The sequence below is a fragment of the Delphinapterus leucas genome, chromosome 1 (assembly GCF_059928025.1).
Source record: "Delphinapterus leucas isolate spDelLeu-1000000601 "Yukka" chromosome 1, BTC_Dleu_Yukka2, whole genome shotgun sequence".
NCBI lineage: Eukaryota > Metazoa > Chordata > Mammalia > Artiodactyla > Monodontidae > Delphinapterus > Delphinapterus leucas.
The window spans coordinates 51,382,692-51,410,358 of record NC_143129.1 but is presented as its reverse complement, the minus strand read 5'-3'; the positions used below and the strand labels follow the sequence as shown (position 1 = coordinate 51,410,358).

The following is a 27,667-nucleotide window of genomic DNA, read 5'->3' as shown; positions in this document are numbered from 1 at the left end:
ATTGGTGCTCTAACCGATAACTTAAAGACCTCACAGCTTGTAGGCCTCCTGTCAGCTTTTGAGAGTCCAGCCAGGCTTCATCTTAGATAAAATTGTGAGTAGTCATGGCAAATATCAGGCCTTTACTCCCTGCTTCCCCACCTCTGGTTTAGAGTAATTACCTAGTATTCATTTGTTAATGACTAGGTTACCTATCTTGACAATTCTCTTTAGGAGTTGAAGCTCTGTCAACTTCCTGTCCCCTCGCCAGTGTCTGTTCCTGTCTGGAGGTGCACCCTCTTAGTATCCTCCAGTTTACCTGTTCTCTAACTCCCAAGCCAAATAAAACAAAAATATGTGATCTACTCCACAGTGTTCTTGTTGACAGCAGGTCTGCCATGGGAAGCTTTATTCCTGAAGGAAGGAATTGCACCAAAATCATCTCCATGTTGACTGTCTGCGAACCCGTGCTGCTAAGTGCTTATCCTCCCATGTTGTTTGGTTTGGGCTAAGGATCCATAACTTTGGCATTTTCGCTCTCAGATATCAAATAATGTATTTCAAATCCCAGTGTTCTCCTGTTAATATTTTTTTCATTTATCTGACTAGCTCTCTTGTAGTGATATAAAATTTCTTTATCCCCTAGGGAAAAGTTAACCATCGGATGCCGCCAACTGGTTGAGATGGAACATACCATGCAACAGTGCAATGCCTCCGTCTATATGGAGGCCAAGAAGAGGGGATGGTGTGAAGACATGCTCAACTACAGAACCTAAGTGCTGATTTTGTAACTTAGAAGGAACTGCATCTGTCTTCAGGAACAAGAGTAGCTTTCAACCTTTTGTGCCAAACCCGGGAGACTTGCAAGAAATGTCTTAAGAAATGTCTCAAATGTCAATGTCTCATAAGTACAAAAAGATGATTGCCTGTTACTGACAATCTCACTGTGGTTCTAATGTGTCCATTGTGGGATAAACTGTGAACTCAACTTGTCTGAAGTTGACTTTACCTCCCTACCTCTACTCCTAATACTGAGCCAGTGTGTCTAAGGAAAGGAGAGCCATCTTTTTGGTCATCTTAGGGCAAGAGCCACTGCGGCATCTGAGGAAGGCCCAGGACACAGTGTTAGCATCTCTCTCAACAATAAATATGGGTATGTGACCAGAGACGTTTCCAAACCTCAAGAAAGAATTAGGACATGACCATGCTCACCATATTCCACAAGAGAAATCTTACCCTGGGCTGTTTTATGATCAAACCGTCTTCCATGTAGACACAATACGTAATACGTATCCCTTCTACTTCCCCCAAGGTAAGGGAAGTAGAATTTTGACTTTGGCTCCAACTTGCTGCAGTAGCCTCTTTTCTTCCCTGGCCTTGTCACTTCTCAGTGCATTTCTCATGGGATAAACAGGGAGACCCCTCTGCTCAGTGTCCTCTTAAATGTGAAACAGCATGGATTTATCAGGTAGCAGTGGCTGATGTTTGCCCCTGGCTAAACCAAGTGTTTAACTGACTTCTTCTTTAGTTATAAATACCATCTATGGAAATCCTTGTTTACTAAAGTATATTATGCTTTTGTTAATACATTAGATTAAATCTAATTTGGTATTCTATTATAAATGTTAATTTATTTTTTTTAAAAAGCAGTGAATTATTTTTAGTGATTTTGCTTTTCATTTTACTTCCAAATTTTTTTTCTGAACTGCATACAGGTATGATTATAAAAGTGAACCTCCAATGAAAGAGAACTATGCAGGATGCCCACTAGCAGGAAGAAGGATCTGATGAGCTTTGTTTGCTTAGAAAGCCACACCTCCTCCTGGGGCTCAAAGTGCCCTCAGGGATGTGAGCCTGGGTAGAAGGAGAAGCTTCCAGAGCACCTCTGCTGTCTGCCTCTTTCCTTTTCCATCCCCTCCCCCTACCAAAGATTTCTTCAGACTTTTATCCCTCAGCTGCTTCTAGTTGTTATTGAGTTTTGCCCTGCTTTGTTTTTGTTGCTGTTGTTTTGGTCGCAGCTTGCAGGATCTTAGTTCCCTGACTAGGGATTGAACCGTGGGCCACTGCAGTGAAAGCGCAAAGTCCTAACCCCTGGGCCGCCAGGGAACTCCTTGCTGTGCTTCATTACCTCCCTTTTTCTCTCTTATCTTTTTAATATGTTATACTTTTTAGGAAATTTCTTTTCACTCCTATCATCTGAATACTTCTACGTGTTTCACCCTATGCATGTGGATTTTAATTTTATCCTAATCTATGTGTCTTTCACTTTGTACGTTAATTTGTCAATTTTCAACCTTTTTTAAATTTTTTTCTTTTTTTTTTTTGCGGTACACGGGCCTCTCACTGTTGTGGCCTCTCCTGTTGCGGAGCACAGGCTCCAGATGCGCAGGCTCAGCGGCCATGGCTCACAGGCCCAGCCGCTCTGCGGCATGTGGGATCCTCCCGGACCGGGGCACGAACCCATGTCCCCTGCATCGGCAGGCAGACTCTCAACCACTGCGCCACCAGGGAAGCCCTAAATATTTATTTTGATATGTGAAAATGTTTTAACTTTCTAGTCTTATTTTTATCTTTAGAAGACATTCTTTAAAATTTTTTTAGTGTTTGTTTCTTTGAAATGTAAGGGTTTTGGGGTTTTTTTTTCTTCTTTTTGTTGCCTTCTTTTCTTATCTTAAACTTTATACTTTTTTTCTAACAGTACAGTGTGGGAGTTGAGGAATCCCTTTCCTCCCATCCCCTGCTCGCTCTTTTCTGGGTCTCCCCTCTGGATTGGAGTAACTCAGTTGACATAAGGATCCTAAGCCCCACCTTGGTAAGTTTGTTTTCATGGGAAATTATCATATCTTTAGAACTCCAGGTTTTAAAATCTCCATTCAGTAAACATAGCTATTATATTTGGGGCAGAAGCTTCATAAGCATGCCATGAACCAGAAGGGACTGATGGGAAAAGTCACATGAGGGCAAGGGCTCTCTACATAAAGTCTTGCCTTAGTGAGGAGCTGGTGATAACTTCCTGAGAAGCATCCCTGAGGATTTTGACAGCAAAGTTCCTGGAACCATTTTACTGTAGCCTTTTCCAGCTTACTTCCACAAGATAGTCCATTTCCTTCTGGAAAGGACCAGGGAGGGTCCTCTGGCTTGGCCAGGCCACAGTTCTTCCAGCATTCTGAGCCAAAGAAAAGCTGGCTAAAGACTTAGAGTCTGTTGTACCCTACTGGGTCCTCCTGTTAGGACCTGCAGTGGGCACTTGGGACTGCACAGATTGGAACTTCATAGATGGGTTAATTTCACTCTCCTATCATTGTCTTTGCCTGTCATGAAAGACAGGGGACACAAGACAAACCTGAAACTTTATTTCCTTGATCTTTTGGCCATCGTCTTAAAACACAAGTCCTTTCACCCTTTCAGGGTTGATCCACAATTATTTAGTGTCGTGGTCTCCCTTAAGAACCTAGCTTTTATTGTTCATACTCCTGATGTGACATCTCCCCACGCCCACCTATCTATTGGAGCCTTTTAGCTCCCTACCGTGTGAGATGGGATGAAGTTACCTTTATCTTCTCAGAGGGAATATACCTCACTACTGAATAATGAAATGCATCCTCCACTTAGGAAGTGCTGCCACCCATACTCCTTTTCTGATTTAGATTGGACTGACAGTCCAGTCTCCCTCCCAGTTGGTGGCTCTTTAAGCTATTTTGCCAACAAACAACAAAAAACCCCACTCCAGTGAAAATAAGCAACTCCATGAGCTTGAGCAGAATTTACAGCTATGAACCTATAAGGTAAGGCAGTAAGACACTCAAATCTCAGTTACCAACATGGCTCGCTGCTCCTAACTACAAACCAAATTCAATATCCTAGCCTTCGCAACTCTTATTGTAGACTAATGGTTATCGCTGAACTACATTAACTCAGTACATAACCCTTGCATGGCCAGTGGGGATGAACGGTTCCCTGATGTGATTTCCAGTCAGGTAAAATATTGACATGTCCTAGACTTTTTAAAAAAGGCTTTTCCCTTTAAAGGTTTGGTTAAGCTAGAAAGACAAAACTTTTTCAAGTGTAAAACTGTAGTTTTGAGTTTTGTCAAACACAATCACATAATCACCAGCACACTCAAGTAATGAGTTCCATTGCTCCTCGAAATTCCCTTGTGCCCCTTTGTAGCCAACTCCCATCCCCATCTCAGGAAGCCACTGATTTGTCTGCTATCCATGTAGCTCTCTTTTCCAGAATGCTATGCAAATGGAGGCTTTTGAAGCTGGCTTTTCACTTAGCATGATGCTTCTGAGGATCCATCCATGTTGTTTTATCAATAAATACTTCTGTTTTTATTCCTGAGTAGTATTCCATTTTATTCATGTACCCTTCCATTCATTCACCAGTTGGAAGGATATTTGAATTTTCAGTTTTTGGTGATTATGAATAAAGCTGCTATATTCATACACAGGTTTCTGTAAGAACAGGTTTTCATTTCACTTGGGTAAATACCTAGGAATGGGATTACTGTGTCATAGGATATTTAACTTTATAAAAAACTGTCAAACTTTTTCCAAACTGACCTTAAAATTTTGTAATTCCTCCAGCAATTTGAGAGCTCCAGTTGTCATTTTGCTTTTTACATTTTCCTAATGATCTATGACAGTAAGCATGTTTTCATGTTATTATTAGACTCCATTTATCTTCTTTGGTGGAGTGTCTTGTTCTAAACCTTTTGCCCATTTGAAAACTGGATGGTCTTATTGAGCTTAGAGAGCTCTGGATGCAAATCCCTTATCAGATGTTTTCTTTCAAGCCTGTACCTTGTAAGGATTTGGCATCACTTTTGGTTAAGATAGAGACAGAACACTTGCATAATGCAGAAGGTAGATCTTACTATCATGATTTGAGAGTAGCCTTAATGGATAGCTGGCCCTGTTAATTATTGATTGGATGACCACCATTACATTTGATAGATGCCTTCAAACTTGGCAACTCTTATTCTTAACTTGCAGGACGGTTCAGTTCATCTCTTAAGAAGTTTCAGTCTCTCGCTCACTGAAGTTTTGTATCCTGTGTGCCTTTCTCCAGGCTAAAATTGTATTAGTCCTGTTGTTCTCTCTGAGCAAATATCTTGTATTTCCACAAGATGTCAACTCTGTATATACTCAGCTTAATAACTGAGCTTTTGCTTCTCACCCTTATTCAAACCCCCAATAGAGAATTGAGCTCCTAACAGTGAAGCCCAAGTACTTTATTGGCCATTGTGCTAGTAACAGTAAGTTAAAGAACCCATGATATGCACTTGAGTACATCCCTCTCTTTATGTACTCTACTTATTGCTCAATGTATCATTATCATTTTTAAGACTCTTAAGAAGCTTCTGGTCTTATTAAGAAAACTGATGCTTCACAGTAATTGCTTTTTAACCTTCAGATAATTGATTTAATAGATCTCCTGTTAACAGGACCAAATTTGTGGCTTGGCCTTACTATTTGAGATTGATATATTTGATTCATATGTTGGCATTTTCTCCTCTTTTTTCACTCAGTTTACCCTGTATCTTAAGTCTCAATGAGAGACTCTTCAAATCCTTTTTTGAAACAAAGTAGGGTACAAAAAATTGACTAATAAATCCTATAGAGACCGTGTTTTCTGTGACTCATAGTCTTCTAAAGGCAACTCTGGAATTACAGTAATGTCCTAGAGGGACTTTCTCCTTTGCCTACTTCAGTTTTAAGTTAAGAATTCTGAGATCTGGAGAGATTATAGGGCATACACCTAATATATTAAGCACTAATGATATTCCCAAATCCAGGTCTTTTCCTAAAATATGATTATGTAAGGAATTCTAAAACATTGAAAATGGTAAAGTATTTAAGACATACTAGAAGCCAAAAATCAAAACCCTATCCTTGAAAATCACAGTAAAAGAATTTATTGTGATTTATGCTTGAGTATAATCAATTGTTTTGTTAATTCAAACAGGTATTTTATAGTTTTGCTACTCTTTTAGGGATTTAGTCTAGTATGTTTTGTGCATTATTACTATTGATTGCAAGAGCGGTTATTACCAATATCATTTCTAAACTATTCCAAAACCCATACTGGTTTAAAAAGAAAATAATTTATGCTGAGGCTATGCCATTTTGTCCTTCCCTCAAAAAAAAAAAATTACCTTTTAAATGTGGATAAACAGAACTGGTCACTGAGCACTATTTTTTTCTTTATGAAACCTTCTTATATTCAAAACATACTTAAAGAACATAATTTTGGCTACCAAACTACCTGTTTGGCATCAATGGTAATATAGGTAAACTTTGACCCAAAGTATTCCCACATATTATTGCATTAAGCATGTTACATAGGAATTGAGAAGTGATTTCAAGGATTTTACACTGACTCCCCCCACTAAAATTTTATTTCCTTGTGCTAAATAAATAGAACATATACAGATCTATTTTAAAAGTATTCATCATACTAGGCAAATTCAAATCTGCCAACCCAGTTTTAGCCCAGAACCAAACCGGTGATAGTCAGGAACTACACAGCCACCAGGCAAACTGATTTCCTTTCTCGTTGGTTCTCTGTGGGGATAGATGAGTGAAATAAGGTGTCAAAGAAGTCCCAGCGGAACATTTGTAAAAAAAATACCTAATTTTCTTCTCACCCAGGTTAGCCAGTGGATAGTCATGTTGTCCCAGTTGGCTCATTAGATTCCTGTGTGCCTCTTTGTCTTCCCAGAGAAAACAAAACTAAAAAACCCCCTTTACATCAGTCCTTATTTCAGATATAAGATGCCAGTTAACTACTTTCCCACAAATACCTTAAGCTCATTTTTACTGGAAAAAAAAAAATTTCCCCCCCAAACTTTCAGTAATGAATGAGTACACAACAACATTTGGATAGTAATCCCATGGTGCAAGGATTTCCTGCAAAGTACCTTTAATATGTTTGCATCAGCAGCAAGCATTAGGATGTTCTAATTTTGGCACCGTAAGTTATATGTGTAGCATTACACATTAGATACCAAGTCACCACCCCAACCAGTATTTATCCATATGAATAGGAAAACTGAACAAAAACATAGTTCTGATAAAGGCTGCATTCATAAACCCAATACAGTTTAAGGTATTTTTTTTTTTTTTTTTTTTTTTTACAATCAAGGGCTGCCATTTAGGATTGTTTTTTTAATGATAAATAAAAAATAGGAATTATTTAGAAGATAAAATACTTCACTGTTCTTTACTGTTATTAATATAATATTGAGTGTTCTGCTATATAAAATATACTCCCAAGAAGTCAAAGTATTTAAAAACAGTGTATCAAATAAAAATCACAGCCATGTTACTGTTCAGCAACTCCATTCCAATAAACATTGGTATTGCATTCTCAAAAAAAAAAAAAAAAAAATTGCAGCTGAGGCAAGAGGTCTCTGAAGCTTGCATTCTGGGCGTGTAAAACACCTCACTGCGTACTTTTAAGACTGTCACTCTGCTTCAGTAATTTGAACCTGCCACATTTTACTTCAACAAGTAAAGCACTCTGCTGAGAATACAAAAATTTATAAAAAGGCCACCATAAAAGATTAAACCTCGGTAGGCATGTAAGCTTTCTTTTAATAAAAACAAAAATAGTCATTGTCATCTAGTTAAATAAGTCTCTTTGTTACAGAATGTTCCAGTTATTGAAAAAGGGACCTTAAAAAACCCAACTGCCTATATCTTAAAACCCTACCTCTCTTGCCCCATAATACACACATTTGAGGGAAGAGTCATTTAATGTGCAAATTGGCAAACAAATGTGGAGGAGAGGGGACTTCTTGAAATGACGTGCCCAATCAATTCTTGGTTTATTCTTTTACAATATCAACTTCCAAAAAACTAAAATAACCAAAGTAGCCCTAAAAATACACAAAACAGACCTTCATCTTTGCATTCCTTTCCCAATAAACACAAAAAGTATGTACAGCATGTTTAATAATATGCAATATGCAAAAGCTTTGTGTTGCTGTTAGCAACATCTATACCCACCCACCCTCCTTATTCACAAGTGTACCTCTACCTAACACAATTACATCACTAAGCCTGTTAGTTTGAAAGGGTCTTCAATTTGTTAAAACTGGAAAATCTTGGTATAGGGGCTCCACTCATTTGACTCAAGGTTATAGACTTCCACCGTATTCAGAAACTCATTGCCATCAAATCCTCCCACTGCATAAATAGTGTTCCCTACAGTTGCAATCCCAGCATTGCTCCTTGGTGAAGTCATGTTTCCCATCATCTTCCATTCATTTCTAGTTGGATCATACATCTCCACACAACTGATGGCATGAGAACCATCAAAGCCACCACCTACAAACAGTTTTCCTAAAAGAGAAAAGAGACAAGGTTAATCTAGAGAGGCTAAGAAAGAAACCCTCAAATTGATCTTTTGCTAAAACAGTGGTTCTTGGTAGAAAAGCCTGTTCATTCTGTCAGAAAGTATTTATTGAATGCCTACTAATGTAGCAAGCACTCCCTAGAAGCTGGGGATACAAATGGAATAGAGTTGAAAAGAACCCATTTGTATGTGTAAGTCAGGCAATTTAAAGGAAGGGGAGGCACCATCTAACTACAGTGCAATTCTCACAACAATTCTTTGTGGTTGTTTCTATTACTGCCATTTCACAGATGAAGATATAATGAACAAAGAAGTTGGACAACTTGCCTAGAGATGCAACTAGTAAGTGGCAAACCAGAGTAGTTCTGTGCACTGGAAGTTTTGTTATTAGTCCAGTGCATAAGAACTAAGATTCAAAGTAAGTTATAGGAAAGCAGGTTTCAGATAACTGAACATTTTCTAGAGCTCTCCAACTATATAAAATGATTTTGGCATGGAAATTTCTTCTTGGAAACAGACTGAACTATGATTATTTTCAAATATACATGCAGGGCAGTTAATAGTTAAATTATTTTCAGACAAATAAAATGTTAGCATTAAATATTCTCTGGAGCTTAAGGAAAAACCTTATTAGTGATTCTCAAATTCATTATTTTCTCATCTGATTGTCACTTAGCCTACCTGCATCCATGTACTTACCCATAAAAGAACCGACAAGGCTCATAGTAGGCCAGGGGTTGCAGGCCAGTAGGCTACTTACTGGTGTGCCTACACACTTAGGCTCTTACCAGCTGAGCCACAAGCTTTGTTCTAAAAACAATTCTAACTGAATTCATTATTGTAATTATGTAATTAAACATTATGTAAATCCATAAAATGGATGTGAAAACTGTGTCTACATATGATGATTTGCAAACACTTGTTAAAAATAATCTAAAAATATCGCTTCCAATTAGGCATGGAGTAGACAATTAGAAAAGACTAGATGATTTCCATTTCTTTTGTTTTACAAATCAAATTTTTTAAAATTCTTGCTCTAAAGAAACAAACTCAAATTCCAAGATGATGCATTATGAGTATGATTTATGGAAGAAGATGGATTAATATGTTATATATCCAGTACTGAGTGATTAGAAAAGACATTTCTAAAAGACAAACCACCAATCCCCACTGCGTCAGAAAAGAAGGCTAGTTCTGAATTCTTAATTATACAAGTGGATAGTTATCACTGACATTCTCTTGGAATTTTAGAACAAACTCTTGCTACTACCTACTCCTCAGCTCTCCAAATCCCAACACTCACCGCCGAGAACAGCCACTCCAGCTCCTCGCCTAGCCACATTCATGGATGCAATTAAAGTCCAGGTGTTATTTTCAGGATTATAACGTTCTACTGTGTTCAGACAATTCCAAGACTCTGCGCCTCCAATTATGTACAAATAACCACCAAGCTCACAGACTGCAGACTGGTGTCTACCTATAAAATCAAGTCAAACCAAAATTATTATTCTATCTCCCCAAACTGTAAGTGTGCGCTACACATACCATTGATTCACAGGTCTTTAAAAAAAAAAAAAAACTTAAAAAAAAAATCAACTTACGAATGTTAAGAGGAGCACAGCTTGTCCATGACTTTGTTATAGGATCAAATACATCACAATTTTTCAGTCCTTTTTGACCATATGGATCTGAGCCACCAACGATGTATAATTTCCCATTCAGAGCACACACTCCTATGTGAGTATAAAATAAGGTTATAAATTGATAACTTAATTATCATACTTAAATACTGATGATCTCAGCAGAAAAGTATTACCTGCATTACAACGATTAGTTCTCAATTCTGGAATAGGAGTCCAGTCATCTATGTTTGGATCATACATCTCTCCACATCTCAGGTCATCTGAGTGGCCATTTGATCCACCCACCACATAGAGCTGGCCCTATGCCAAAAGCGAGAGGTTAATATTTCCGCCATTCTCAAGTTCTTAGAAAAAGCTAAATGTGGGCTGCTTCTTCCTGCAATATAGTGCACTTACCATGAGTACGGCCATTTGAAATCGGGCTCTTGGTGTCCTCATGGGAGCAAGAAAGGACCAATGATCTGTATGTGGATCATAGCATTCAACTGTTCGAAGACACTCCTCTCTGTTATAGCCACCTGGTACAAGAACCACAAAGAGTTATGTTTAAAGTATTAAACTGGACCAGCCTTTCTGGTCTAGAATGGTTTGAGTAATCTGTACAAATGAGAAAAAGAATCTTTGTCCACACACTTAATAAGGCCACATTAATGTTTTAACTAAGTGCCTGTAACAGCTGAATGACAAAATTATGAGTGTAAGTAAATTGCTTAGTCTTGACTTGAAAATTAGGAGGGAACAATTACCCACTTCATAGTTTTTTAAGAATTAGAGACAGACATTAACTTGAAGGCTAGGCAATACTATAGTATTGACTTTTTATTTCTGTCTTCTTAGAATGTGGTAAAGTGGAATGTCACAGAAGAAGGCATATTAAATAAACCCTGTCTTCCAAAGTTTACATGTCACAAGCAAGCATAAACGTCCACTTATAGAGGCTTAGCCAGCTGAAGGTTTCTGATAAGTCACTCATCCTTCTATTCTTACCTGCAGCTATGAGTTTGCCATTCATCTCTGCTGTCCCCAGACCAGATCGTGCGTACTGCATAGGAGACATGGGCTTTTCTATTAACTCATCTGGTTGCATCTCAAAGCTTAAACTTTTAATGAGTTTTGGAGTACTTGTTGGTGAGCTCTGTGGGCTGTTTCGCCCATGAAGGAAAATGACACAGAAAATACCATCCAGCACAGCCAGGCACAAGTAAGTGTTATCTGTAAGCACAAGAGTTCCATGTTTAAAGATGCAATTTTTATTACTTTTGGTTGCTGTGTGATCCTGAATTGGACTCCAGATTCCAGACAGGGGATGACCTGCTACTCTTTTCCAAATTCAGTTGCTTCTGAGTTTTTTCCTCAATCACTTTAGAAGTATTATATGGTTCCACTTAAAACTCCTTCTTAAAAAAAGAAATAAATTGAAGGCAATCTGACAAGTGTAATATACACTTACTTGAAGTCTTTTCCGAAGCAACGATTTTCCACTCGTGCTTAGGGCTTTGTATTGTAGCATTTGGAGAAGACAGACATCCAATGGAACTGCTACTTATCTGCTTATGGCCATTCTCACGTGGTGGCTTTTTCTGCAAAATCAAAAGGCAGCTACAGAAACCTAGCCAAAGACCATACCTGGTGTACCTTTGCTCCTGAGCTATTCCACAACACTGAGAAAACCCTTAGTACCCTCCACTTATGCATGACATTTATAGCACACCTAAGTTTAACACAAAACAACACTTTCTGACTGACACACATCACTGGCATTCTTCCATCTCCACTTAATAAGGAAACAACTACACCTACCCTGGTCAAGAAAAAGTTCAAGTTCAACAATTAAAAAAACATGTTGTGGGTCAAGTTTCAGAAAAGAGAGGAAAAAACGGAACCTCCTCCTTCATAATCCACATAGTCTTTATATTAAGTATAGAATCTTCCAAAATGTTATAAATCTAAAACAGCATGAATTAACTGAGAGAATACATTTAACCCACTATCTCCAAGAAACTGTCAAACTTAACTAAATCATATGTACTGGTATCCTTCATATTAGCAGACATATATCCATCCAATCTCTCTGAAAGTTATTTTACAGGAAAAAAAAGTGGCAATTACAAGAAATATTTACAAGTATATTTCTTTAGGATTACCTTAAAGGTATTAAGAGTGGTTTTCTAGACAAGTAAAACTACATCAAAACACAGAAGTAAAAATGGTAATCAGAAATTAAGGAAGCAATAATACTAAAAGAACCAAACATTTTTAAAGGAATACATGAGAACATAAAAGAGGGAGAAATGGGCAAAGCTGCAAATTTTCAAATGACTGTAAGAAGATTACATTGTACCCTCGTGTATGAGTTCTCTTTGATGGTTTTCTTCCAATTACTTTAGCTCTTGACACTTCCAAAGGATATGATCACATGTCATTAGAAGAGTCAAGATTACCCTGGTAGGAACTGCCTGCTGAATGAATAGGTACCACCTTCAGTACCTGGCCAAGTTTGCTCATCCACTTATTTTGATCCCCAGGGCCACAGCCTCATGGGTAGACAGAATCTCTAACGGAAATTTGTTTCGAGTGGAAGATAAAGGCCATGAAACAATAGAGAAAAAGATTTTGATAGCTACTTGAAGCTGTGAAAAAACTATCAAGTTTGGTGTAAGCAATTCAGCAAATGTGGTTATAGCTTAAGTAGGCTATTTTGAGAAAAGGCGGAGAATGTACCATGCTAATGGTTATAATTACATTCCATTTAGACATTTATTATGTACCTAGGTGTTATTAGGCACTTTATTCACACTGTCTCTTTTAATCCAGTAAGGGCAATATATCTCTCCATTTTATAGGTAAAAATACTGAAAATAAGAGAGAAAATATGCATTGCCTAAGGCAATGCAAGAAAAATAAGGATTAGGAATTCTGAGTATAAAGCCACTCTTTTATACTATGATAGTCTGGTGTGTCCTGTGCTACTAGGAAGTACAAGGTACATAAAACCCTATCCCAATCTGTGGGAAGAAGGGATCCAAAGTAACACAAGTTGATGATGCTTGATTAAGAGCTTTCACTGTAGTAAGAAACCTGTTCTAATGTATGGCTTTAATTGAGAGAAAATCAAATGTGAAAAAAAAGCACAGTAACAATGAAGACTACTTGGCGTTATGTAACTAACCAGCCTTATATAGAAATGCTGGTTAACTCTTTTATGTTCCTTCCAGAACACTTTCAAACCTAATTCTTTACTCTCCTTTATTTTCAAACTTTACCCTATCAACTCCTCCCACTCAGCCCACCCACTGGCCCACACTTTCTTTGCCTCTGACCTCCCCAAGGGGTGGTCCCTGGTAGCTCGCTCTTTTTCAGCCGCCATCACTTTTGAAGCTAAGCGTTTCTTAACCTTAATACTCTCTGGAAATTATACCCACTAAAGGTTACAAAGTGGCTTCCTAAAACCAGTGTAGAAGAGATATCCCTAATCTTCTTTTACATGACCTCCCAGAGGATGATTTGACACAGTTAACAATCCAGTCCTCCTTCAAACTTCCTTCTCCTATGTTAGCTAGCTTGTACAACACAATTTGATTCCAATGGCGGCTTCTCAACTTTTTCTCTTCCTGAAGCTTAGTGTGTTTCCTCATCCTTTTTATTTCATCATCTCTATTCATGGCACTTCCCTGGAATAAGTCACACAGGTTAGAGTCCTACTCACCCTCAAATTCTTCGTTTCCTTAATTTTCCTAATCTAAACAATCACTAAAGACCTTTGTAACTATAAATGTCTAGAGTCCACCCTTTCCCCTTCTCGTCCTTAGATCAAGCCCTCATCTTTTCACCTGAACTACTGCTTGTAATAGTCTACAAATTGGTCTCACAAGCTTTAATCTACCCTCTGTACCTGGTCATAAAAATAGAAGGGTTCGATGCATTTAGTAAAGTAAAACAAACAAACAAAAAAAACCCTCAAATGAGCTAGAATCCCACGACCCAGAGACTGCCACCTGATAGTTAACTCTCTGTCTAAAATATGGTAATGAACATACAGATCTCTGCTGTATGGAAATACCATAATTTAACCAATCCCCCTATTGCTAGACTCTTGTCCAGTTTTTCACTATTATTAAAGTTGTGAAATATATCTGTTCAGATCACTCTCCTCCCTTGTCTAAAATTCTTTGAAAGTCCCACACTACTTGTAGAATAAAGTATAATCCTCGATCAGGTGTTATTTACCTACTCTCCCAGTCATGTGACCTGCAATTCCAACAGTATCCTCCTTTCACAGGTATCCTTTGCTATCTGACACACCTCTATCTGCTATGCAAACTCTTCCACATCCCCAGATGGCTCAAATGTCGCCTTTGTGAAATTTCCCTAGTTTTTCTCCTTTTGGTTCCACCCTCCCCTTAATGTCTTCCGTAGGTAATTCGTATAAATCTGTTCTGTTTTACCTACTCCTGTAAGGTCCCGGAAGCAGAAACTGTCTCTTACACATTTCTGGGCCCTCTTACCTAACATCACGGCCTGCCACTTATCAGGCACTCAACCACTGCTTGTTGAAAGAGTACTTTAAAAAACCATTAAATTACAGTTGAGAGAGATAAGAGAGAAAATATCCTCAATGTTCAAAATGCACAAACATGAACAAAATTCTCAACTAACTCAGCCCCAGAAGCTTTTTGTGAAAATAAAAATATTCAGCCACTATTGACACAGAACACCTGATAGTATCACCATACACGTTATTTCTGAGTCTATCATCTACCTTCTAATTATTAAAGGAAAACACCCATTAACTTGGGTCGACTCAGCCTACTTTATAGTTATCCCTCACAATGTTGAGCTAAAGGCCAAACAAAAAGAATACATATTGTATAACCATTTACATAAATTTCAAACACAGGCAAACTAATCTAATGCTTCAGAAGTTGGGATATAATGGCTTCCTTTGGGGTAGTGTAGGGCAGTGACTGGGAAGGGGGCAAGAGGAAGGCCTCCAGAATGCTAGAAGTCTCTTCTTGACCCAGGTAGTGTTTAAACCAGTGGGTTCACTATGTGACATTTATGATTTGTATTCTTTTCTCTATGTTATTTATCCATAAACTGAAAAAGTTTATACCTGAGATTTTTTTTTAAAAATTGGGTCTAACGGTCATTCCCATTACAAACAACTATTTTTTATAATCTGACCAAAATAACAAATAATTTCTATTTTGCTTCATCTTATTGGCCCTTTTTCTTACTGCTTATAAATCCTATTTGATTGAGAAAAAAATCTTAAGTGGGGTTCCCTACTTTGTTCTGTTAGTTTCTTTTTATGTGGCAAAAATGGTAGTAATGGTATGAAAGGTATGCTTGTTTTCTCCCACAAGTGTTTCTGTGCAGTCATACCAATGAAGGTCTTCCACTTTCCTTTATTAAAGGAAAATTTCAGTATACTATAAAATGCTCTAATCAAATTTTAACCTGAGGTTACCTCAGATGTGCAATGTGTACCTGCACAAACTGAATGTGGTCATCATCACTGCCAAACACCTCAGCCTGTCCAGCTAGTAGGTTCCCATCAAGCAGCTTGTGATCGGCTGAGTAGTACAAGGTTTGAACCTGCAAAACAGCAACAGAACACCCATGTGGCTACTGTCTCCATGGCTACTCCACTAGTATGCAGATCACACAAACGCCTCAAGGTAACCTCCAGTGTGCTTCTTGAGCTTCTTGACATCTTACTCTGGCAGGATCCCAAAGTAAAGAAAATACATGTCATGGTGGTAAAAATTTAAAAAACAAAAATAAGATACAGAATCTTCTAATACTGGCTGAAGAGTCCTTGGCTTGGTTGGCTTGAAAGAAATCTTCGTTTTTTCATAGCTTCTATGATACAGCATTAAGAAAAAAAGGCACTAGTACAATATATAGGCTCTTAAAGAATACACATATTTATAATAAAATACTGAATATGGTTCACACCTTTGAAGAGTAAGTGGTCTAATGTGCATAAACATATTTCCGTCCTGCGCAAGCAATGTCAAGAAAAACAGATAAAACACAAGTGCAAAAATTCAAGCAGGCTACAGAGACACCTCCCTTAACAGATGCAAACATATGGCTAATGCATCTGATTTTCAAGTGGGAAACCATATAGAATTTAAAAATCACCTGTTAGCCTTTTTAGAGCATAATGATAACTGTATTTTTAAAGGCCTAACAGGTTTGGTAAGCCTTTAGTGAATCCGAAAGGCTTAAGTGGAGGGATAAACTCAAGGTCACTCCACTGTTCCATCTGCATGTTTAATTCCCACCATTTCTCCGTCAACTTTTTCTTGTGTATTTTTCAAAAAGTAGCCCAAGTTAAGTGAGTGACTATATGTATGAACAACACCATTGAAAAACACAAAGCTTTAAAGATAAGAATCCTGTAAAGGAGTAAACACCATTAAATCATCATCGTTCTCTGCCCACAGCGGATTTTTCTTAGGAGAACTGGGGCAGGACTGCTGCTTCTTTACGTGTCAATACACTTGAGGATTCTTCTTGTTTCTTCAGTCTTGGGTATCCTAGTTTTGTTAATAAACCTATGGGGAGATAAATCAATGGGGAGGAACAACCATTAGAAGCTTTTACCTACTTGTCAATTTAAAGCAAAAACCTGTGAAGAAAAATTAAGAATCTACAGAAAATTTCAGTACCACCTCCCATTTCTAAAGCAAATTACATGCTACTTTAAAGAAAGTTAACAGCACATAATAAGCAAAGAAATAAAAAAAGAAAAGCAGAAGACCAAACTGAACAGTTCATTCAGCTCACCTGGACACCCCCCCTGTTTCTCAGCTTAGGGGTACCTATAGCAAAATTTAAATTCTTTAGGGTCATGGTTATAAAATAAAAGTGAAAGGGAATCCTTCATGTTATAGCAAAATAATTTTTAATAATTGTTGAATCCCATTTACTTTAAAACTAACCTCTTCCATCAGCTCTTCCAGACTGTCTCCATTCTCCCAGATGCTACGCTGCACCCAGTTGATTACCTTTGTGTACAATTTGCCATTGCTGGGCAAGCAAACATTATCTTCAAGCATTACCTCCAACTAGAGTTGGGAAAAAACAAAGACACATGGATTAGTGTTGAGCCTCTAGTTCTCAATTTCATAATAAAGAGGTCACAGATGCCCAACTGCACTCCATACGCTTACTCTAATTTTTAAGGAAACCAGTAGCCAAAAAAAAAAAGAAGAAAAAGAAAAGAAAGTAAACAAACTGGTAGGCAGAAAACCATTACACTGCTAAAAATAACCGTATGGTTTCAATGTATTGTCTTTTTCATAACCATTACTCACTTGCTTGAAACATGGAGAAAGATTACATTCCTGGAACTAAGTAGTATGTATCTCTTTATTTAACCTTTACATCTTTCATCTTTATAGATTTTACCTTTAGCCGTGGAAGTTTAAGAAACTCTTCCTCTTCTGAAATTTGTAACAAATGCTCCTGAATATAAGCATCAACCTTATTCAACAAACGGGAGTCTCCCATACAACTTGCAAAATTTCGGTAAGAGATGCAGCTGGTAACATCCATTCTAGATAGTAAATAATCACCACAAACCTTGGAAAAGAAATACACGAGTGCCAACATTTACATACATTTTATTTAACAAATATTTAATACTCAGTGTGTAAGTACTACGTGGATATATAAAGATTAACCAAAAATCACTGCCTTAGAACAAGTTTAACAGTAGGAAGAATACATGTATACAAACGATAAACATCAAAGAATGCCATTCAAATATATAAGAAAAAATGCAACAAACTGAAATGCTATGAAAATGCACATGAAATGTTCGGACAAGTATTTCCAACTAGAATAATAGATAAGACTTCATAAAGGCAGTAATCTGAATGGGGCTCTACAGAGGAGACGACGCTGAATGCACATAGAAACTAGGGAAGATGCTGCAACAATTTAGTTTGGCCAGAACAAAACATAAGACAATCAGAAAATAGTTTTGGAAGAATAGCAACTATATTAAGGAGAGCCTGGAATTCTAACCTCACGGACGTGTGCTATGACCACAAAAGGATTTTTAAGCAGAGTGAGGGGCTTAGCAAACTTCTTCTCAAAGGGCCAGAAAGTAAGTTTTTAGGCTTGTGGGCCGTACTTTCTCACAACTACTCAACTCTGTCACAGCAGGTGGAAAGCAGCCATAGACCGTATGTAAATGAAGGCTATGTTACAATAAGATGTTATAAAAGCAGGCAGCTGGCCTCAGGCCTGCAGTTTTCTGACTCCCCCATTAGAGGATTAAATGCCTTTTTTCCTGTAAATTATTAAGCACTTCTCAGTGGCATTAAATTCTAGAAAGAATACTTCTAAAGAACAACCGAGAAGTGTAGAAGAACGGAGAATTAAGGATATGAGTTATATGATTAACTGAGAAAATCAAGACTTACCCTGCCAGAGAAGACTACTGAAAGAGCAAGATTGTAGCTTGAATTATCTGAGAGGAAGTGTGACCCTGCTGTGTTACATTGGCTAAACAGTTAAAATTACATACATATTCAGTTCTCTAGGGGAAAAAAAGGGACATTTTCAAGTTCTTGAGTCCAACAGATGCCTTATAACAAACTGTACACACTAATCATATAAAATAAGACCCCCTAGTAACAGTGCTCCTTGTATATTACTTCTGTTACTCTACCTGCTTTACTCGGTCCATCTTCAGCTTTTTTGCTGCAGAATAAACGTCTTTGACTAATTCCTTATCGGCTTTCAACCTATTAGAAAAAAGGTTCTTTATCATTTATCATACCAAGGCCTTGAAACACAGATACTTAATTTAAATAAATTTAGAGGGACTTGGAATTTCATTCCCTAGTTATATGATGTACTTCAGAGAACTTACTGAGCAGTGTAGGCATAATTCAACAAGACTTCAACAGCTTCCGGATTGAGATCATCAAACTTAACATGAGAAACTCTGTGAGGATCACTATCATTATTAAAGATTTCAAATAAATAGGGGCTGCAGCAAGCCAGGACTGCTCTGTGTGCTAACATCTCATGGCCACAGACCTGCAAAGTGAGGAATTAACATTAGAAGCATTGTGGACTATGTATTTATCTAGCTAATTACTACATCGTATCCTTCATCTTACATTTCTGGGTAAATCATTCTTTTTTAAACTTATTTCATTAAATGCCTCCTGTGAAAAACAAAACAAGCCAATCCAAGAACATATGGTTTTTAGTAATGAAAGATCAATTCTGTAAGTTTCCAATTACGTTTTAAATACCTGAAGTCGAACATCACAGAACTGGCCACTTTTCCTCAGGGCATTTAATTTGGCAACAGAAGACTCAATGAAATTTTCGTCTTCAAACATTAAATATCCATTGGGAATCATTTTTCCTTATAATTTGGCTAAAGGGCAGGAAGAAATAATGAATGGTGATTTTTATAACATTTTAAAGAGTAATGCAGTATTTTTAATTTTCAAATTTCATCTTATCAACAACACATAAAAATGTTATCATACAAAAACATTGCTAAAACACCACTGGCACTGAACGTCTAAGCCTTTGTACCCCTATACTTTGGTCCTAAGTCTTTTCAAGGATTCATACAGTAGTGTTATGGTGTCCCAGCAATTTTGGCCAGGTTTCTATTCCTATTAGTACATTCATTGTGAAGGAGAAAAAAAATGTAAACCCAGCCCTGCCCAAACCCATATAACAAGCAACTGAAAAGCCCGGAAGGATGTGAAGTGGTCATCACATACAGATTCCTTGGTTGGGGCTGCAGTCATTCCTTTACTCACTGATATATACGACTAACTTACATTCTGTTCCCTTTGCTCTACTCAATATTCTGTGATAACCTATGTGAGAAAAGAAGCTAAAAAAGAATCAATATATGTATAACTGTATATGTATATATATAACTGAATCACTTTGCTGTACACCTGAAACTAACACAACATTGTAAATCAACTATACGCCAATAAAATAAAAATATTTTAAAATTCTGTTCCCTTTGCAGGTTTCATATATTTTAAATCACTTATCTCATAAACATACAAGATAGAAATGTATGTTCTTTAAAAAATTTTCCATTTCACCGTTTCTTGTGAACAAGTGACTAATGGCTACACAAAATGCATCATTAAAAAGTGGTAATAGAAGATTTCAGTTTGAATTAACTGATTTATTTAAATTCAAAATAGTTTATAGAAAGGAAAATATAGGAAAAAAATGTTTTCTATGAATATTACTGACTTCGCCTTTTAAAAAAATTATGAAAGGCTGTTAGTGTACTTGGCACAGTCTTCAGAAAAAAAAAAATGTGTGCACTGGGCACTGACTATCCACTTACCTACTATACTGGTGAGAAATGTATTTCCGGGGTGTTTTAAATAATCAAGGACAAAGGAAACTCAGCGCTTTGTTGAGGTATGAAGACAGGTGGCTGAAGTGAAGGCAGAGGTGTCTGAAGCTCTAATGGTGATTCCAAAACTATCAGGCTTGAAAATGATGTAATCAAGTCCTTTAAAGCTATAGACATGAACTTCTTCTGTGATAATCATGCATCATAATCTGTAATAATGACAATTGTTGGATATTCAGAATGATCAAAGACTGCCAATGATCTAGGTAGATCAGATCATGCAAAGTCTGATCTTGAAGACATTTTGAGGTAAATGGCACAATACAGAAAATAACACGAATGCAACTATACATAAGCATTTTCATTTAACCTGCAACCACTCAGGTGATTAAAAAAAATAAAATCCCTCCCCAGAAGGAGCTAGTAACTTTTACCATTTAAGTGAGATACACAAGCACAAAATTAGAGGAAAATATAAATATTGGTTAATTCTAATATTCTTTACTATTAGATTCCAACTAATATACAAACATGTGTTCTGTCTGTTACCAGCCAGCAAGCAACCATCGTTATTCCCCGACATGTATACAATGTTACAGTCAAACCAGATATACTGTTTCCCAAAATGTGCTCTGTAGGTACCCACCTCTGTAACTTCAAGTTTCCTTTTCTTGGAATACCCTTAACCCAACCTCTGCCCGCTGAAATCTTACCTCCAGAGCCCCTGCCAAATCCCTTCAGCTGAGTAGTTCCTCCCCATCCTCCACATACTGAACCCTCTCTGAAAGTGTGTATGTGTGATCTTCCAGCTGGTCTGTACTGGCTTATCTTCCTTGATTCAAGGCCTCTTGAAGGCAGAGCCTCTGTTTTCTTTATCTTTGTATCCTTCCCATCTCCCCCCACCAAAACAACTAGCCTAGAAACCTGAATATAAAGATGAGTAATTTGTTGAAATGAACTAAATAAACAAAAAGGAAAATATTAATGTCTGTGCTTTGTATGATCATTTTTCTCATATACAGTAATAAACTACCAATGGAACAATTCTGGTTCAAATCAAATCTTCAGGGAAATCACATTCAGTCCTCTCCCCATTTTCACATGTCATTAACTAAAAGTGTCAAAGTCAGATGGTACTTATTTTTTAATCATCTGAACTGCTATTACACCACTAATTCAACAAACCAGAACTAAATAAGAAATTATGTGAAAGATGTGCATACTTTTTTAAATGGACATCTTCAAATTACCTGTATTTTCCTTATATATCAATCAAGCCCACAATTCTAAATCTAACAATTATGTTAATGTGAATGGTCCCTTACCCCAGAACCCACTTGAAGGCTAGTCCAGTTCCATTTCAACAAACTACTGTATTAAGTGCAACACATGCGCAATCTGTATCCCGTACGCCTTCACTGGTTTCTCCATAGCTTAGGTTTTATTTCAAGGAAACCTGAGTATTCTGACTCAGGTTAGGACTGTTGTCAATGCTTACTCCTGCAATGAAAGTATTTCATACCTTTATGTAATATTGATTTCCTCTGCTCTACACTTGCATCCAGATTAGTTAATTCAGCTTTTCTTAAGAAACCAGTTCTAACAAAACAAATGTTTTCCAAGTAACACACAATTCTATGTACAGAGAGAACACACTATCCAAAAGAAACCTTCAAACATTTTCAGCCAAGACCTAGCTCAAGTTGGGAAAATCTATGCAAGGGTGAAAGGGGGGGACCCCTCCATGCAAGTTATGTTGGATATTATTAAAATGTATGCCCTCTGAAAAACCAAAAACAAAGGGAGATTTATAAGTATTTTAAACTTTGACCAGTTTTATTCAGTATTTATTTGTAAACTAGCCTTGATCTTACCAAGAATAAAAATGGCATCTATAAATATATAGACATACCTCGTTTTACTGCACTTCACTTTTTCTGCTTCACAAATACTACCTTTTTTTTTTTTTTTTTTTTTTGCAAATTGAAGGTCTGTGGCAACCCTGAGTTGCCAGCTGATGGTCAGCATTTTTTAACAATGAAGTATTTTGAAATTAAGGTATGTATGTTATTTTTAAAGACATAATGTTCTGGACACTTAATAGACTCCAGTAGAGTGTAAACATAACTTTTATGTGCACTGAGAAACCAAAAAATTGGCGTGACTCGCTTTACCACAGTGGCCCAGAACCAAACTCACAGTATCTCTGTGGGTGTATTTGATAAATTGAAAGTTCTACCTTAAATTTATTTTGGAAAACAACAAGAACAACAAAAACCTGGATGGTTAAAACCACTTCAGTCCTTTGGGAGAAAATACTGGAGAATTTTTGGAGCAACTCTTGCCATACAAATTTGTACAATATTATTAGTTCTGCAATAGAGTGAGTACTACTACATTAGTACTCGATGATTTTCTCGTACAGCAAGGTCTTAACATGAACCTCATCTCTTTAACATCTGCTGATCCGTATAACCCTACTTGACTTTAAAAGCTAGCCCAAGTCCACTCAACATTTAAGTTAATGCAACAAACTTTATCTAATTACCATCCTTATATACTATATGCCCCTACTCTCACCCACCCCCAAGCTGGAGGAGGTCACCTCAGCTTCTGCCTGCAAAACCATGTCTTTCAAAGTTCACATTCACTTTCAGTAAAGTTAGTGTGGACAAACTGAGTTTTAAGCCATTCCACAGAGTCATAGATCTCAGTTTGGTCTATGAAACTCAAGCTCAAAAACTGATGGAATAAAAATGTGCGGAGAAGTTTTTATCTTTGAAAAGCCAAACCAAAAGCCCCAACATCCCAGGCTTACATAAAATTATAAAATTTAGAATTTTATTTGATATTTAAAAAACACATTCGACTAATCCACTTTTAAAATTAAAACTGAGATCAAATGCAATATATTCTGGTAAACAGTCTTCAGTTTCTTCATATGGCCAGTGCAAGAAAAGGGATACAGATGACTTATAAATGAGTAATTAAACTGCTTTAGTAAAACCCAGAAGTTCACATGTTACCACAGCCCCCCAAAAGATCAGCTGAACCCAAATACAATTCAGTAAGCCTTATCAAGGAGCTGTAAAAAATGTAGGTACAATATGACCTGCCCCCAAATTCTTCTTGGGCCTTCAGTAAGAGCAAGATAAAATGTTATCAAACTTTCAAAGAATCCTTAAAACCTCAAGGCAAATTACAAGTATTATTTAAGTTTCAAGGCAATCTTTTGATGGTAGCCAACTCACAAAATAGTAACCTACTCCATTTTTAAAGGACAGACGTTATAATACAAAGTAAGTCAATGAATCTTTTAAAAACCAGAAGTTATAGATTCCCAATGTCTGAAACGATCCATCTATATCAAAACTCACCAAACTCACTCACTCACTCCATGCTTTTAACCTCATTGTTCTGTAATTCTTATATCCCACAAACATTTATGGCTCCAAACATATGGCAGGCACAGTCTGGAATGGGATGCTCATAACACAATGAAGTTAACTCCATTCCCCAGCCTTGAACACTCCACAGACCAATCAGAAAGACAAACCAAGCAGTGAAAACAGTTCAAACAAAAGGGGGAAAAGGTATGAAAGCACACATATTCCAGAAACTGCAGCGATCTCTGTTTAAATAGACTGTAGTTTGCAGGATGCATATGGTAAACAGTAGGAGAGGAAGTAAAAGAGATCAACATTAAGGTTTAAACAGAGCAGAATTTTTAGCCCAGAGGCATAGGACACTAGCAGAAATATAGGGGATGGTCTGGAGGAATGGGTAAAACATGGATGCAGGGAAATTATTTATAACCCTTGCTTATCCTAACTAAGGTAATAAGGATATTTTAGAGTAGATATGTGGCATCAATATCAAAATTAGAATTCCAAAAAGCATAATGGAGACATTTTTAGTTTGCTGCATGCTTAAAGTCAGGAAGGAAAAGAGGAGTTTGCTTTGGGACATTATAAGGCTGAGGTACCTGTTGGGCATCCAGGTTGATACCAAAAGTGTAAGGATAGTGAGCGATGTATCGGTTTATAAATCATTTACAAGGCGGTAATTGAAGTTTACAAGTAAATATAATCATGTACTTTCTGTGGTTCTAACAGAAACTCAGAAATACTCCCTTATTCATTAATTCCTCCATTTACGCTCTCTAGCACAAGGTAGGAGGCTCCCCAACCCTTAGATTTGACTATACAATCATACTGTTGAAAAGTCAATGAAATTATTTTTAGGGGTACTTCATCTTAATATCAATGATTAAGACAGTTCCCCAACAGGAAAACATTTTGCATTAAAAAAAACAACAACAACACTTATTTGCGAAACACATTCAATTGCCACCTAAAATATCCTTCAATCAAGAAAAAACAAAACCCCACTCCAAAGTATTGGGGCGGCCAAAAAGTTCGTTCGGATTTTTCTGTAACTTCTTACAGGAAAAACCCGTACGAACTTCTTGGCCAACCCAATAAGTAGCCAAAAAGACACTAATTTAAAACTAAAACCAAAACCTGGAACACTTTGTTTTGGGGGGAAAAGTCAGAAAAACAGACCTGCAAATTAAGACAATTAAGAAATTAATATTAACTAATGATAGAGATTTCATCTATTAGGAAAACAGAGGAAAAACCATTCTGGGTCTCCTTTAGGTCAGTGATGCTAGTCCAGTTTTACCTCTCACTACCAAATTATAGACATTTGACAAGTAGCCTGCCAGCTGGTATTAAATTATAGTATTCTCAATCCAATTCTAAACAGTGTACACCTCATCTCCAGATATACAAAGAATAACTGCTCCTTCAGCATCTTTCAGACAGAAGTTTTGGCATGGTTATGCCTAAAGCTACTCACATCAGTATACTGTTATCCTTAAAAAACCACCAGTGCTAGAATTATTTTAAAAAATATGTCTCTGGTAGTCTAGTCCATGCTGTAATTGTTGAACTGTTTAGAGTAGTACTATGCTTACAGGGTTGTTATTTACTACTAGACAGAAGATCACCACACGCAAGCTCTCAAAGAACAGCTTGATGCCAGGGTGTTCTAATCCTCCATGACTGACAACAGGCATTAAGGAAACAAAAATAAACCCTTTAGGCCTCTGATTTCTACTTATCTAGTTTTTGAAACGTCAGCGCCCTCAAACAATAGATGTCTACTTTGTATTGGGGGAAAAGTAAATCTATTTCTAAAGTATTTGTGGTTCAAGTTTCCCTACGGTCAATCCTCAATCTGATACTGCCTACTACCTTCCTACCATCACGAGCTTACAACCAGAGTCCCTTTGCAAGATGCGCATAAGGACGGAAAAAGAGCAAACCTCTCTGCCGATTTTCTTTGGCAAAAACAAAGTGGCGAGCGCCCCAGAGTGACTGGAGAGTCCTGCAGTCCCAGGCCTTCATCCCCGCGCGGCGGGGCGGGAGCCCACTCCGAAGGCTGGGAGGCAGAGCGCCCAGCGTCTGCACACCCCCGCCCGGGATTGGCCAGCCCCGCAGTCATTCAGCGCGACACGTCAGGGCAGCCGCTCCCTTCCTCCCTCCTCCCGCCCCCTTCTCCCCGCGCTTGGCAAGAAAAGCGGGCAACGTGGAGCGGGAACAAAGGACCCCGCGGCCCACGGCGATCAGGGGCGCGGTGCCACCGTACCCCAGGCCCGGGGTACCGATGGGGCCCTGGACCAGCTCCCCGCCCACACTCGCCGGGCCCTGGGAAGGCTCACGGAAGAGAGTCCAGACCCCGGGCCGACCCCAACACTGGGCATCGATTCTTGACAGCAGGAACGGAGATTCCCGCGCCCTCCTTCTGGGAGGTCATCCCTGGCCCGCGCGCAGCGTCTTGACCCAGGCCCCCGAGGACCCCTCGTGCAAAAACTTCTCGTTCCTCACGCCCTGCTTCCTCGACTCCAGCGCTCTCCGAGGCGGCCCGAGCCCGCCCTTGGCCGCTAACGCGATCCGGCAACCACAGCAGCACCGGGAGCGCGAGGGCCGCTCGGCTGCGGCTCCTCGCCCCCAGAGAGCGACGGCGGCAGCGGCCGCGGCTTGGGGCGTCCTCCTCCCGGCACCCGGCACCGCTCCGCGCCATTCCCCAGTTCGCAGTCTGGCTGCGCCCTCTTGCTCCTCCACCGTCGACGGGACCAGTGCGTATTACCTGGTTCATCTCTGAAGAGATGGAAAAACTCATCTCTGGAGCTTCAAAGGGGAGCAGAAGGAAGCGGGCGGTAATCGGCCCAACGGAAAGCGTCTCGAGACCACCGAGAAGGGAGCGACCGAGCGGGGAGACGAGCGAACAGCCCGCAGAGGCTGCGAGGAAGGGGAGCGCACCGGAAATTCGCAGGGACTCGCTCGCTGGCTCGCTGGCACAGCGGCGCTGAAGCCGCAGGCGGCGAAACTGTGGCCAGCAGTTCCGAGAGACCGACCTCCACGCGCGTCCCGGAGACACTGCCCCCGCCGCAGCCGCCCGCTAGCGCCTCACCCCCTCGCACGTCACCACGTGCGCCGCTGCCGTAGCCGCCGCCAACGCCTCCCCGACGCTTCCGGCTGGAAAGCGTCGGCAAATGACTGGCGAGCACAGCAATATAGCGCTCGAGGCCCCGCCCACCGCTGGCCCCGCCCCCACCCTTTTCCCCCGCCCTGTTTGGTTCCGTCCTGCGCAGCTCAACTAGGTCAAAGCAAGGTGATCTTTGGAAGAGCGGGTCCTCGGGGCCCGCCACTTGTCGCGCCGTCGGCCCTCGCCCTTTCAGGGCGGGAACTGGTTCCCTCCAGCCGCCCTCACCTGTTCTGCCATCCCCTGGAGGCACAATATAGCCAGACAGATTAGACGTGAGAGATTAGATTTTTCGGTGTCAGACGTACATCTAGGCAACAGCCCTAGGACTGGAGCTGGCCGCAGTGGACCTAAGAGTCTGTAGCTTCCCGTCTGCCCTTACCTTTGTAGGAGGGTGGTGCGAGGAGGAAGCGTGGTGATTGTGAGGAAGAGCAGAGGCACGCCGACGAAAAGGGGTGAGAGGATTCAGTAACTTAGAGAAAACAATTGGAGAGGTCAGAGAAGGCCTAATATTATATCAGTGTTGCTCTGAAAAGCTGTTTACTTCTACTTTTCGTTCTTGGGATTTGTTTTGTCTGAGTGCAGCTCTCCTCTCGGCGACACTGGGTCAGCTCTTTGCTGGACTTGCCCTCTTGGAAAAAGAAAATAACCTTGAGACCAGATAGCAACCTTAATTATCCCCATGCACTCACCCACCTTGTCCCCAGAAGACAAACCTGTTCAGGGGGAGCGTGGGGTATAGCAGGCTGAC

The 27,667-nt window shown here is 39.0% G+C and overlaps 2 protein-coding genes and 1 pseudogene across 7 annotated transcripts in view; 2 read left to right on the top strand and 1 right to left on the bottom strand.

Moving 5' to 3' along the window:
* The window catches only part of SWT1 (SWT1 RNA endoribonuclease homolog), a 96,194-nt gene extending 89,076 nt beyond the window's left edge, over positions 1-7,118 (top strand). For all 4 annotated transcript variants that reach the window (XM_089909880.1, XM_089909876.1, XM_089909887.1 and 1 more), the window contains one exon: positions 626-7,118. In XM_089909880.1, the coding sequence (XP_089766006.1) occupies positions 626-755 (130 nt within the window). In that variant the 3' untranslated portion in view covers positions 756-7,118. The remainder of the gene's footprint in view (positions 1-625) is intronic.
* Positions 6,874-26,868, bottom strand: IVNS1ABP (influenza virus NS1A binding protein). Of its 3 annotated transcripts, none has more exons than XM_089909924.1 (15): positions 26,845-26,868; positions 20,353-20,573; positions 19,274-19,401; positions 18,883-19,052; positions 18,679-18,754; positions 17,409-17,582; positions 16,940-17,065; positions 15,477-15,584; positions 11,437-11,566; positions 10,974-11,198; positions 10,383-10,504; positions 10,160-10,286; positions 9,945-10,076; positions 9,647-9,820; positions 6,874-8,330 (listed from the first exon to the last, which is right to left on the bottom strand). In XM_089909924.1, the coding sequence occupies exons 3-15, from the start codon at positions 19,382-19,384 to the stop codon at positions 8,077-8,079; spliced, it is 1,929 nt and encodes a 642-aa protein (XP_089766050.1). In that variant the 5' UTR covers positions 19,385-19,401; positions 20,353-20,573; positions 26,845-26,868; the 3' UTR covers positions 6,874-8,076. The 3 variants fall into 3 exon arrangements, with proteins under 3 accessions (XP_089766050.1, XP_022449082.1, XP_022449083.1); XM_022593374.3 differs by lacking the exon at positions 26,845-26,868 and adding an exon at positions 26,521-26,828; XM_022593375.3 differs by lacking the exon at positions 26,845-26,868 and adding an exon at positions 26,694-26,827.
* On the top strand, positions 26,540-27,189 carry LOC149750503 (uncharacterized; annotated as a pseudogene).
* The last annotated feature ends 478 nt before the right edge of the window (positions 27,190-27,667 follow it).